The sequence below is a fragment of the Lissotriton helveticus genome, chromosome 10 (genome assembly GCF_964261635.1).
Source record: "Lissotriton helveticus chromosome 10, aLisHel1.1, whole genome shotgun sequence".
Classification (NCBI taxonomy): Eukaryota; Metazoa; Chordata; class Amphibia; order Caudata; family Salamandridae; genus Lissotriton; species Lissotriton helveticus.
This window is the reverse complement of record NC_136071.1, coordinates 969,006,098-969,019,947: the sequence shown is the minus strand read 5'-3', so window position 1 is coordinate 969,019,947 and position 13,850 is coordinate 969,006,098. Positions and strand designations below refer to the sequence as shown.

Genomic DNA, 13,850 nt, shown 5'->3' with positions numbered 1-13,850 from the left:
TGACCATCTCTCTATTTCCTCTGGAGTTACTACTGTGGCACTTCTTGTACCTGAGGATGTCTCAATCTGTACCTCTCTAGAATTTCTAGGAGTAGTTTTCCTAACCGAGTCACTTACTGGTTCTCTTATTGGTAAGTCCATCAGGGAAATCACTGATTCACATTCACTTGCTTGATCATCGACTATTCAAGGTTCTTTTTTTGGCTGAACTACAGGTGTAATCATAACAGGAGTTTTAGGACTAGTTTGCTTATCTCCCTACAAAGGAACAACTGGACCAATAGTTACCGGAATTGTTAGGGCTTCAGGACTTGTGTTTAATTGGGAAATGTTCTGAATTAACGCACTCCTTTGTTTATTTAATGCTTCTCTTTCTCTGTCTTGTAGTACTTTTTCTAACGAAGTTTCATGTACCACTTGCGGAATCAGAAGTGGTTTCAGAAACGGAGCACTAGGATTAATCGTGCTTGGCTCCTCATTATACGGTGGTGGATTTTTCATTAACAAATCCTCCAAATAATCATCTACTGGATTATCACTAATCATTAAATGTCCTGCTTTGTCTGTGCTTTTACTTCATGACGGTTTTTCTTGTGTAAATACAGGATACAACCCTTCTACTACTGTCTCCATTGTTTCATTTGCTTGTCTCTAGTTTCTCGTGGAAACTTAGGGTAAAACTTCCTTAACCCTCTGTCACTTCTGGGTATGTCTCGTTCAAAAGCTTCAATCTCCCATTCTTCTAGTGCCTCATACTGCGTTAATCTAGGTCTGGGATTTAAGTCATTCATACGTGTCCTCAAATCAAATAGAACTCTTTCATTGAAAGTACCATATTCAGGAAATGCCAAAACTCCATCATCTTTAGTGTATTCCACCCAATTCTCTAACCATACACAAGTGTGGTAGCCCCTGTCAAACATCATGTATGATGCGGGCGTATTTGGTGGTGGAATAATAATTCCTTCTCTGGTTTTAATCGGTTTATCTTTCTTAAATTTATTTTTAACTCTCTTAATGAATGACATTTTTCTTTCACCTCCGTACATAATATAAGGTCTGCCCCTTATCATCTGCTCCCTAGCAAAACCTAAGTATCTTCTACGAGGTCGATTTTCTATAATTCCTGGATTTAAATACCACATATAATTTGGAAATTTAAACCTTTACGATAACACTCAATTGTTTACAAAAATGCTTCCAATAGCAGCACGTCTTTTATTTTCTTGCGACCAATCAAAATTTTGAATTCAAATAAATCCAACCAATAGTTGCGCGGCTTCTCTTGTGAGACTAGTTCTCATGCTCCTGTACTCACCCCTCCTTTACAATTATTTCCTCAGCTAAACACCCGCTGTTTCAACCAATACCAGCGCGGCTTTGAGTGACGTCAGCGCAGCTCCACAACTGACTCCCTCCTTTGCAAGGTGATACAAAAAACTTAATTTCCTTTTACTTTTAAATGCTAATTTTATTAATTAACAACGTAAAAAACATTCGCCGCTGTACCTAAGTGACTAAATCAAAGGAAAGATATATTTCACTCACTACGAGTAAATCTCTTCCCCTTACTCTTCATATACTACGAGTAGATCCCTTCCGTCTACCATTCACGCAAGCATTGGAGAACCTGCTACTTCTTTAGACTTATCTCTTACTAGGATGTACTGAGGCCAAATTTTCACCAACGAACCCCTTTGCTATCAATCAAGCTCAGACGAACCTGCTACTCCTTCCGTGTGACCCTTTCTAGGTGATATTACACCAAAAGTATTGCTAGCAAACTCTTTCTATCATTTATTCATTCATTCATACAGAAAATCCCTAATAGTGCTTCCGGTTTTACCTAACCATGCACTAATTTCCTCTAGGTAAGTGACCTCACTGCAGTGTGGCTTCCACTTACCACCCGCTATTCTGCCCCGGGGGATTCCAGACAAAACATATAACAGGTACGAACAATTTTTGGTTAATACATAAAATCAATACAATCAATAATACATTTCAAATCTGCAAAAATATTTTTCCTTAACCAACTAACTAACTACCAACCTATCTTAACTAAACCCTAACCATCATACTGCTACCAAAAGAATATATTGATAGAGCGCGCAGGTCACCCGGCTAGTCTTTTACCAAAAATAGTCACCTGGGCCCATAATCAACAAACTCATAAATAAAAACGGGTAACCTTCGCTCTACTACAAGTGTATTTTAAACATTTAGGACTTTTGACCTATCTATACCTTGACTTACCAATCCACGTCACCGGTACCTAAAGTCCTAAGGGATCAAGGGTGTTAGCATATTAGGAAAAAATAACATTTGCACTCATATAATAACCACAAACTCAGGAAAGTTTTAAACTCTTTATCTAAGTTTCTTAAATGATCATGATCCAAAGATTAAACACCAAAAGACTTTCAATTATAAAGATCAGAGTCAAAATGTAATTATGTAAGAGATGTATTCAACTAATTTCGATCATTTAGCAATAGGGAGGGTAAAGAAAAGGAACATAAAATACGATCAATTGTTTAATCATTTATCAAAAGGGAGGGGTTAAAGGGAACATATGTCAAACGTTATCAATAGGAAGGGTAAAGAGAAGGAACATGATATGCAAGCACTATTATCAAATGGATGTACGACATTACAACGCATGCTTTTACATCGCATGCTTTTACAACGCATAGTGCTTTGGGGCGCTGGATAGTGAATTATTTAATTTACTATTCCAACTCCAGTCCCCGTGGATAGTAGGAAAGGTGTTGGATAGTAAATTAAATATATTCCCTATCCTAGAGCCCCCCCCAGCGCAATGCGTTGTAATGGTTTGCGTTGTAAAAGTTGCGTCGTAAAGGCACTGCGTGGTAAAAGTTGCGTTGTAAGTGATGATTCCCTTACCAAATAGGTAACATTTAGGAAGGGGGAGAGAAGGAAACAAGTTAATGACGAACCCACATAAAAATATATTTACCTAGAATGGTGTGAAGAACTAACCCTGGCCACAGGTCAGTTTAAAGGACAGAACCACGAAAGTTGCAGTCGCCAGTAGGCTAGCAGGTGCAGATTCAGAATCAAGACAGGTAAAGCCAAATTGGATCAAGACAGGACAACCAAAGGTTAAGACTGGCACCCGCAGTTAAGTTGCAACGCCTGCGCTACTCCCTCTCTGCAGCTAGCAGCCATAACCCGATTGGGTTATCGATTTCCCTGACAAAGTACTTCGCCCGCACTTCAGCTTCCCAGAACCCTGATTGGGTTATCGAATCTTCTGACAGAGTGCTCCGCAGCCCTCTGCTCTTGGTCACCTATTGAGTGCGTTGGGTCAGTGACAGGTCAGCTATTCGGACAAGTCGGACAAATTAACTAGCTAAGCCTTCCCTAGTTATACTATTTTTCAGGACAGTGTACCACCTCCCAATGTTGCAAATGTAAGGATCCCCAAATTTTGATTGGACAAGGAATGAGGAGAGGTCATCACACCATACCAAAATGAAACTTTCTGCGTGTCATATTTAAATTATTGTTCCCGCCAATCAATTTATTTTTTCACATGACATCTTTATTCCACCCAACAATGAATGTTCTCTTAGTAAATACATTGTATTAACATTGCACGTATGAGCTTCCTTCAACAGGGGTAAAAGGTTAGCTTCCCAGGCACATCTTGGATGAGACTGTTTCTTGGCAATCATTCAATGTCATTTCTGAAGCGTCCCTTAGTTTCTTGTGCGCATGTTCAAAATGGATGCAGAGGGTTCTCGTCAGGCCCAAAGGTTTTTATATGTAAAAATAGAAAAGAAACAGTTTGAGAACACAGAATAAAAGAATGCACTGTGTACCACTTATTTCTACTCTATTCCCATTACTTTATTTGTAACTATTGCATTAATGTTAAGCAGAACAAACAGCTTAGCAAAAGCAGCAGTGCAAGCTTCATGCATGCTGTAACACATAGCAGCCATTTTAATTCTAGTGCGCAGAAGCGAAAGATTTCCTCCAAAGCAAAGACTACATCATGTCACGTGAGTATGACAGACGCATGCGCAGTAGAAAATCCCGCGTAGCAGCGGCCATATTAATGCAAGCGGATTATAGTTAGTAAAAGCACACATGCAAGCTTCCCTCGTATGGTGTGTAATGCAATATTAGTAATACGAACATGTTGATGAATGTGTTAACGTTATGTCGAGAGGGCCGAGTACAAGCAAGTAGCGTTACATGCGAATCCTTGCTCCATCACATGCGCCTATCTCTTTCTGACATGAAGAGAAAAAGCTATGGTTAAAGGCCTTTACGTCTATGATCGCCCATCAGAGGCGCCTACCCTGATCAATGGGGGTTAAGGATGCCTGGGGCTTACGGGGACCTATGGTAGAGTGGCCCAGCCCTCTCAGAACCAGTATCAGTGGGTTGTGGTCGCTAAAAGCACTATAATCTATATTAAATGAGCCAGGGACCGCTCTCAAAAGTGCTGTCATGAATATAAAATCTATAATAGTTGCTGAACCTCAACCTTTATATGTTGGGGGCAATTGAAAAATAGGCCCGGTGTTCCAAAGATCCAGGGTATTTGCTAGGTTATGAGTAAGTAACAAGTTGTTTAACGCCTTCCCTTTCATTGCGTGTTCCATGTGGAGGTCAGCTGAAAAAGTGGGCAAGGCTGGGCAGTCAACTGGTTCTTCACAAAAGATGGACACAAATGACAGTTTAAATCACCTGCTAGAATAAAATTCATGTGCCCACAACCCTCTTCCTATATGGAGTCTAGGGCACAATTTAAGGCCTTAAGATTAGTCGACCCACCCTCTTCCCTCTTGGCATTGTAACATTTAATTATAACAAGAGTAAGTGCTCTCCCCATATGCAATTCTATACCCTGGAGTGCCTGAAAATCCCACTTTAAAATCGTAAGGTCTGTGCATAGGTCAAGGACCACAAATATGATAAGGCCTCCACAAGCTCTTCCCATGATTGAGTTTGACGTTGGACCAAAAATAGTGTAATACCCATCCAGAAAGAAATTATTCTTGGTCTCCCAGGTTTCCTGTAAACATATCATTCTATATGACCTAACTTACAATAGCCATCTGTCATCGGTAAACTTGGAAGACAGACCTGCCACATTCCCGGATATAAGACTGAGGGCCAGATGTAGGAAGCCTAATTCCGGTTGGTAACGGCCGAAATCACCGAATTTCGGCCGTTACCGACCGGAATTAGGCTTTTCAGATGTAGGTGGCCAAATTGTAGGATTCGTTAATTTCCCGAATTGGTAACTTAGGGAATCGGTAAATTACCGAATTCTTAACATACCGATTTGGTAAATTACCGAATCCTTAATGTAGAGAGCACTCAAGTAAGTGCTTTTTACATTTAAGGATTTGTTATTTTACCACCAACTATTAGCTGGTGGTAAATTCTGACTGCCTTTTAAAAAGCTATTTTGTGCTTTTTATTCAGTGCCATGTGGCAGACATACATGCCCCTAGGGCACTATTCAGGGGTGCAACAGGGTGTCAGTGGGACACCCTGCCACCCTTGAAAGGGTTCCCCCTATTACCGATTCGATATTTATTGATTCGGTATTTACTGAATCGGTATTTACCGAATCAGTAATTCCCATTCATTCCTATGGGCCTCCAGGCCCATTGGAATGAATGGGAATTACTGAATCGGTATTTACCAATTCGGTAAATACCGATTCGGTAAATACCGATTCTTAATTACCGAATCTTACTGATTCTGTAATTGTTACCGAAAAATTATCTACATCCCATTTACCTATTCTTAAATAATGAATCGGTAAAATTCGGTATTTAAGAATAGGTAAATTGAGATTACCTACATCTGGCCCTTTAATTCCCTACCAGGAATGTGGTTGATATAACCAGGGGAGGGAGATGGCGAGAAAGGCGCCTGAGGCCTCTGGGGGTGCATGTGATTAATCACGGGAAACCCATGAGGGGGTGGGGCTGATATAATCTCATTTGGGCTCGATATTAATAGGGGGCATATTTCCTCTACACTCTGTCTCAGGGAGTCATTTTGTTGGAGAGTATAGGCGTGTGTCTCCTCAACCTCCTGAATTCAATCCAACTCATTCAAACCTGCAAGGGGGGCATACGAGTTTAGGCAAATCTATGTAGCAACTGACTGCCATTTTTCATAGGGTGTGTGGCAGACCATATCACTTTTAGGATGCAAGTCATTGATGGCGACGAACTTTAAGAGGATGTCGTTCCTCTCTCATTGGATGGCATATTATACTCCTGCAGCCTCGAATAGAATGTATTTGGCACTGGACAATCGTTGTTTTTGCTGTAAGCAGCAGGGTGAAGGGGGTTGGTTGCACATTTTTTATTCTTGCCCTATGTTGTTCCGCTTTTGGAGTCGGTTGTTTACAGTTTTAAGCTCTGCCATGGGAGTAATGATTGATTTAGATTCCGTTTTGGTATTCTTTGGCTTTTTTTAAAATGGTCAATCTTCGAATTTGGTAAAAGCAGGAGAGACGTTCTTGTCAATTGTTTTTGTTATAGCTCGTTCTTTGATTCTGCAAATGTGCCGAACCTGTAAGGTTTCTGTCGATCAAGAATGGCTGAATAAAATGATCAGAAGAAAGCAATTTGAGGAAACCTGTGGAAAGAGGGTCGGGGGCTTAAGGCAATGTAATGCCTCCTGGCAGTATTTCAACTTGATTCAATACTAGGGACTGGGGGGCGAGTATACTTTGAAATTTTCTCAACTTGAAATATGCCTTTAAGTCAAGGGCTGTAATGGTTTTTTAATGGGTTATAGGCCGAATGATCGATCTAATACATTGAGATTAAAACATCAATACTAGTCTATGCACTTTAAAGTTGAAGCGAATGGTTGACTTTGCACATGCATGTATAATTTATTTTATTTATAAAGAGCTGTGGGTATTCTTTGTTAATTAATGTTATATGTCGTCAAGGTCAGGGTCACAGTTCTTCTTTATTATGACAGTTTTAGCGTATCTAATCCAGGTTGACTGAAAACATCACTGCTGGTCTGCTGCACTTTATTGTTGAAGTATCTTTTAATTCTGCATTTATAGAGTGATAGAGTCCTATTTGATTCTGTTTTATTTTTGCATCAAGCACTTTATTATATCAGTAAGGAATTGTCATAATAAATATTATTTAACTCTATATGCACTTTATAAACTATGCATATGCACTTTACTATATCTAAAAGGAACAGCATTTTGAATTTTTTGTCTTATTTTGCAATTTTCGGAAACCCTACACATTGAATTTTTAGATATCCGACATTTACCTATCAATAGGTTCAAAATGACTTTTTCTGAATGTTATTTTCATTGGTGGTTCCCCGAATATGGTTATTTGCAATCATGATTGATGAGTTAAATGTTTTTTTCTTAATGAAATTTTGCTCAATTAAAAAAAAATTAAAAACAAGGATTGTGGTTGCTCCTTGACCAGAGCTCACACCCCAGTCAACCAGTGACCCAATGTATTACATTAGTTTATCTACTGATTTGCATTTTTTGGTGGTTAAGCATGCTCACAGAGATGAGGTATGTTTACCTAGGCACACGTACCTGCCACTTACTTGATAAGTACGATTGTCTTGTAATATCATCATAGCACAAAAACGGTTATGTACATTTCTGTGTGGTCCAAATTCACTAGTCCTGAGGCTATGCCTTCACTACCTTTGCTAGATACCACCACTCCTCTGTTTATAAAACAATTCAGTATGTAAAATATTGAATATTTTCTGAATAATAATTTTGATTTTCTCTTACAGGTTTTCTGGACATTATTGTTGGGTTCGCTCTCTATTGGGCAAACTGTGCCAAACTTGGAAAACTTTGTCAGTTCTCGTGTGGCTGCCTTTGAAATTTATCAGATTATAAAAAAGGTCAGAACACAAAGAAGTCACTAAATTCCATAGCAGTTCAATGCATTCATATATTTTTTATGTATTTTAGTAGTGCCTACATATGAAAAGGCAAATACTTAAGAAATATGTTTTTCTATGTGAAGAAACAAAATAATACATTAGAACAATACCCAGATTTGACCTCTTCTGCATTCTCTTAATCAATTTCTTCCCAGCCAGCACCACCTTGACATGATTTATGTTCCCTTGTTTAGTTTCTTTACCTACGAAAAACATTTCAGCGCTCATGGTGGTCATTGCTGAAACCTTTTTTATTGCAGCATCAAATATATCAAACCCTTAGGTAATCAAGCATCACATCCAGAGAATATTGGCCATGTTCACTTAGGCAATTCACAAATGCCCATTCGGAAATGTGCGTACTAAAGAACCCTAACCTTGTGTGTATATTAATCAGCCAGAAGCTTGGACAACTCAATACACGAGAATAATACTTAGATGTAAATCTGCCGGGGAACGGGGAAGCAGGAACTATACACTACAAAATGTGAGAACCATCCAAGTCCACCTCCCTCCCCATACTCCTGTAGGTCAAGCCCAATTCATTAAACAACTCAAGAAATACTACAGGCCAACCAGGATGACACTTTTCCATACTCGGCTTGAAGTAAGTCACAGACAACAACCTACAAATAAAGAATTGCCGCATAATGGCACACTAAGCAATTGAGGCACGGAATAACACTATTAGGAGAGAGAAAAACTTCAAAGGAATACAGTTTCACATAACCAAAGACAATACACTCAAAAAGTGCATATAGAAGAGGTACACATTAATCTTTTTTTATTTCAAAAATTGTTATTGAATATTTCAGTATGAAAAACTATAATGTGAATACATTGCATGTGCAGGTGAGAATACATCTGAACAGGGGTAGGGTCATATGGATGAATATGGCAGACAAAAGCATTAGAAGGAGAATGTGGGACTCACTTGATATCTACTTTAACACCCATAAACCTCCATGATTTGCCACTCCTCCTGACTTCTTGAACTCCACGGAGTCCTTGTTAATCACACAGGACATACACATCTCAGATTATACTGGAATTGTCATAACCGCTTTGCTGCATCTTGGCGTTTTCTTTCTCTTGTTCTTTTCTCTTTCCTCTTCTTCTATACGTCTATTCTCTCTTTCCTCTCCTCCTCTTCCTCTTTGGCCTCCGTCTCAATACGGCCTCTTGAATGAGTTGTGGTACTCCCAAAAATGCCCGCTACACATTAATCTTTTAAAAATTCTGCACTAGGACTTTGTTAATGCTGGAATAATGTCATATCACCCTCAAGTAGCTTGCCCCATGTACACACCAAAAGAAAAATCCCACTAACATGCATCAGAACACTGCCAAATGTATACACAGTAAACAAAAATCCCCATCCCTAATGATAGGAAACTCACCCAATTTCCAACCAATTATATGCAAGTGCACTTAGTAGGAAATCTAGGCACAGGCATAGCAAGTTTTCAACAGTTTCAGTGGTGAGCTTTGGTGTGCGGCCACCTCATTTTGAGGAGGAGCAAGAGCATATAAAAGTTGAGAGATTCTCTCTGTGGTAATTCTTCGGGGGAGATAGTTGACACAGTTGCAGAAAAGACGCAGGAACTCAGTTCAACAACACACTTTCTTGACATGCCTGTCCAAGTCAAGTTACACACTACACTCCTCTTCCTCACTACTGAATAATTGAGGAGGACCAGCAGGGTTCCTGGTGACATTTCATGGGTAAGGCAATCCTGGTGCTTGCACCAGGCATTTATATCCATCACCAGTGGAGTGGAGCAGTACTTCACTATGCCACAGTCAGGGGCGTAGCTTTAGAGGGGTGTTTGGAATGCTACACCACCATATAAATATATTTTCTGGTAAATACTTGGGCACGGGTGCTTTGAGCCTGGTATGGTGATGTGCCTTTTGGATTTCACCACCACTTTAGACATACATAGTAACAAAAGCGCACACACTATCTCGCTATCTCTGTTTGAAAGTCATTAGACATGTTAGTTAATTTACAAAATATAATTTTGTCCCCTCCCTTAGGGAGTCATTACGATTATGGGCGGACTTGAGTCTGCCTATCATCGTGGTGGTGCTTGGGACCACCCTCGTGTATGGCGGCGGTCCCTTGCGTAGAATCACAATGCGACCTCTGATGTAGCGGGTCTAACACAAAACTCTCTATCTATATCACCAAGCCAGGAACAACCTCTTTATGCTACTCATCCGTGGAGCCCATAGCACCGTGAGTCACACACACTGCCCCCGAATCAGTAACAAGGAGATGAGATGCAACACATGCGGGGTACCTTATTAACCTATACAATAACTTTATACATTATTTACATTAGGATTCTAAATGCCCAAACAATCATAAGAACAACATCAAGGTACTCCCCTATTTGGTGGATGGACCAACTAGCAGGAATCAGTTGATGGCGATTAAGTCCAGTGCTTTCTGTTTGCCCAAGCATTCCCTTGCTAATTCTCCCGTGCCACCCTTATAAGTCTGGTCAAACCCTCCAGCGCCAGGAAGCCGCTCGGCCGCAGTGCGCTTAATCAAGTTCTTTTTCCATTCCATTCAATCACAATATTCGTATACCTTTTAACATTTAATCGTCATGACTTTACTTTAATAAACACAGACTCGAGTTTATAATTATAGAAATTAAGAGAGAATTTTATATTGTGAAGATTTTTTATTCCACAAATACATTCTAAAACTCTATTTAATACATTTGAGCAAAGAAAAATGAAAAGTTCCCCTTGGCCATAGGGTGATGGTAGAACCGGAGAATATAGAATAGGTTCCTAAGTTGTCTGTCTTTCTAACCTCCTCGATGTCTCCCTCTCGACATAGAATCTCCTCGACAGATCTCGTTCTTTTCCCCATCAAAGTTTAAAGTCCAACAATTTCCAAAGTCTCTTGCACCATAAGAAAAATCGTCCCAACCGACAGCATGTCATGGTGCGAAAATAAAAGGCCACCCCGAGATCATTCCCACAAACTTTTTATACGCTTTTCACTAACTATCTAAACCCAAAATTGAAACTTTTAGGGGCTTCACTCATTTCTCATTAGTCCATTGGAGGGGTGGCGATGATCACCTCATGTCCTCCTTGCCCAAACCAGTTTGTAAAAAGGCAAAATCATTCTGCAGTTCTCATGAGTTCATCAAATGTTCAAATTTTACTTGTTTAGCATCTTGATACAGTTCCTCTCATACAGATTTCAATGTCCCACCTTTCTCAGGGTTTTCCAGCAGGCAACTTTGGCACAACTCCCGTTTGCAGGCCAGGCTGGCCTTGACATCTCTTGCTTCAGGAATAGGCCATACACTCGTGACTGCACATCTTCTCTTTTGCGCATGTGTGGGGGCCATCTTTAACAACATTTCCACTATTGTGTTTTAACAGCCACTTTCAGACTAGGCCGATCAGGTCAAAATGGGATCTAATATGAAAACAAACACAACAGAAATTAAATATACTAAATAAGCCCTTCTGTTTACCTCCCACCATTCTAATTTCCTATGTTACATGTTACCTAGCGAAGCAAACATATACTTAATTTTACTTACCATATGCATTCTTTTGCCACAATACAATTCTACTATAAGCACAAATACATGCGTTTACTCTTTTATATTAACGGCATCACAGCTCTATATTAGTTTGACTCATTTTTCATTAGTAAATTAGATTCTTTGCAAAACAGCAGTTCGTTTTACCACGTTTTGTGTCTATCTCATATGCATTTTGTTGATTAGTTTACATGCTTCACACAATTAATAATATTAAAGTTATGAGGGAACAATTTTGCAAGGGGTACAAACATTTTATGTTTCTCCACTGCTCCATCACCCCCACCATGGGGGTCGCATCTTGCATATTTTACCATTGTGGCGGCTAGCTGCAGCACCTGCCACAATGTGAAAAATGCATGTAGTGTGTTTTCCTGCACTACGTGGCATGCACCACACGGTGCCTGCCACTTAGTGCAGGGAAATGTAGGGTGGTACCATGGGTACCCCCTGTTCCCCAGCACCTCCCCCCAACTCAAGGAGGGCCCCCGAGACCAATCCCCACCAGCCTTTCAATGGCGTTTACCCACCACGAAACGGTTGGCTGCGACCAGCATTGTGATTTGGCAGATGGTGCCTGCTCGGCACAGCCACCTTTTTACAGATTCTGGCAGCTCCGCCAGGCAATCAGAACAATTGCCTGTGGCAGATACGTGGCGGGCAGTCTTTGCGCCCGCCATGGTTGTGGTCCTATTCCCCCCGCCATGCTAATTTGGCTGGGGGGAAATTGCTGTCCAATGGCGGAGGGCCCGCCACCACACCTCTGGCGGTGGCAGGCCTTCCGCTATCGTAATCACCCCCTTAGTTCCCCTACCCTACGACTGCATTCCTTTCCCTCTCCACTGTCCCTTAAGCCCCTCTGATGGTTGTCGCATCTTGCATCTTTACCATTGTGGCGGGGGATGCTTGCTACAGCACCCGCCGCAATGTGAAAAATGCATGTAGTGTGTTTCCCTGCACTACGTGGCAGGCATCACGTGGTGCCTGCCACTTAGTGCAGGGAAATGTAGGGGGTACCACGGGTACCCCCTGTGTACCATCACCTCCCCCCAACTCAAGGGGGGCCCGCAATGGGCCCCCAAAACCAATCCCCGTCAGCCTTACAATGTCGTGTTACCCACCACAAAAAGGTTGGCCGCGGCCAGCATTTTAATTCAGCGGACGGTGCCTGCTCGGCACCACCACCATGTTACAGAAACTGACAGCTCAGCCAGGCAATCAGAACAATTGCCTGTGGCAGATCCGTGACGGGCAGTCTTTGCGCCCGCCAGGGTTGTGGTCCTATTACCCCACCATCCTAATTTGGCAGGGGGGAAATTTCTGTCCGATGGCCTGCCACCGCACCCCTGGCAGTGTCAGGCCTTACGCCATAGTAATCACTACCTTAGTTCCCTTACCCTACGGACTGAATTCCTTTCCCTCTCCGTTGTCCCTTAAGCCCCTCTCATGCATACTGCTTGTCACCTAATGTATTTTCACATTATATGTTTGCATCATTTTTGGATATCCTGAAGCTCCACCCTCGCCCCCCCCCAACTCCTCTTACTGACTGAGCTAAACAACTGGCCACTGTTGGACAGACAATGCATGCATTTCAGTGCCATTGCCTGTTTACCTATGTTTCAGGAACCATAAGCCGAACATATGTGGACACATCATTTTGGAATCGACACCACTGTTTCTAATCGATATAGGAGCTGTCTGTGATGCTAGTGGCCACTTCATTCATGTGCATGATATTTGTGGTGCAACACATGCCAGCTTCATCTTCCATCAATCACCGCTGGCACGAGCTATTGTGACATGTGGCTGCTAGATGAGTACATGAAACAAGCAGAGAACTGCGTTGCATCATAATGAGCATGACGTCATTGAATGGTGCTCTTTACAAAAGTCTACCTTACAGGACTTCTGATGGAGGTTGGCATGAGTGAAATGTGAAACTAGTATATGGAAAGCGACAGTAATCCATGTAGCTATAATATCCTTTCCAGGTGATATTTTGTAAGGCCCTCTACCCATCCTCTCACGTCCTTCAAATGTCCAACCGCAGAGCACAAACTGTGACTTGAGACCTGATGAAGAGCACATTTGGTTTCCTGAAGTTGGAAATCAGAAGTCTGGGTCACCCGGGAGAGGTGTTACTGTACTCCCCTGAAGTAAATTATATGTTGTTATTGCACAATATTGTCTGCACCTGGGCATACACAAACATCTCTACCAGGCAGATCGACCCCATCTAAGTTCCTAAGCTGGGCCATTTCCTTCGGGTTAAGCTCAACCAACTAACCAAATTGTGGCTAAATAATG

The 13,850-nt window shown here is 41.3% G+C and overlaps 1 protein-coding gene across 2 annotated transcripts in view; it reads left to right on the top strand.

The window, feature by feature from the left end:
* Window positions 1-13,850, top strand: part of LOC144784686 (ATP-dependent translocase ABCB1-like) — a 1,804,387-nt gene that overhangs the window by 531,088 nt on the left and 1,259,449 nt on the right. For both annotated transcript variants that reach the window (XM_078663637.1, XM_078663636.1), the window contains exon 10: window positions 7,804-7,917. In XM_078663637.1, coding sequence (XP_078519763.1) covers window positions 7,804-7,917 — 114 coding nt within the window. The remainder of the gene's footprint in view (window positions 1-7,803; window positions 7,918-13,850) is intronic.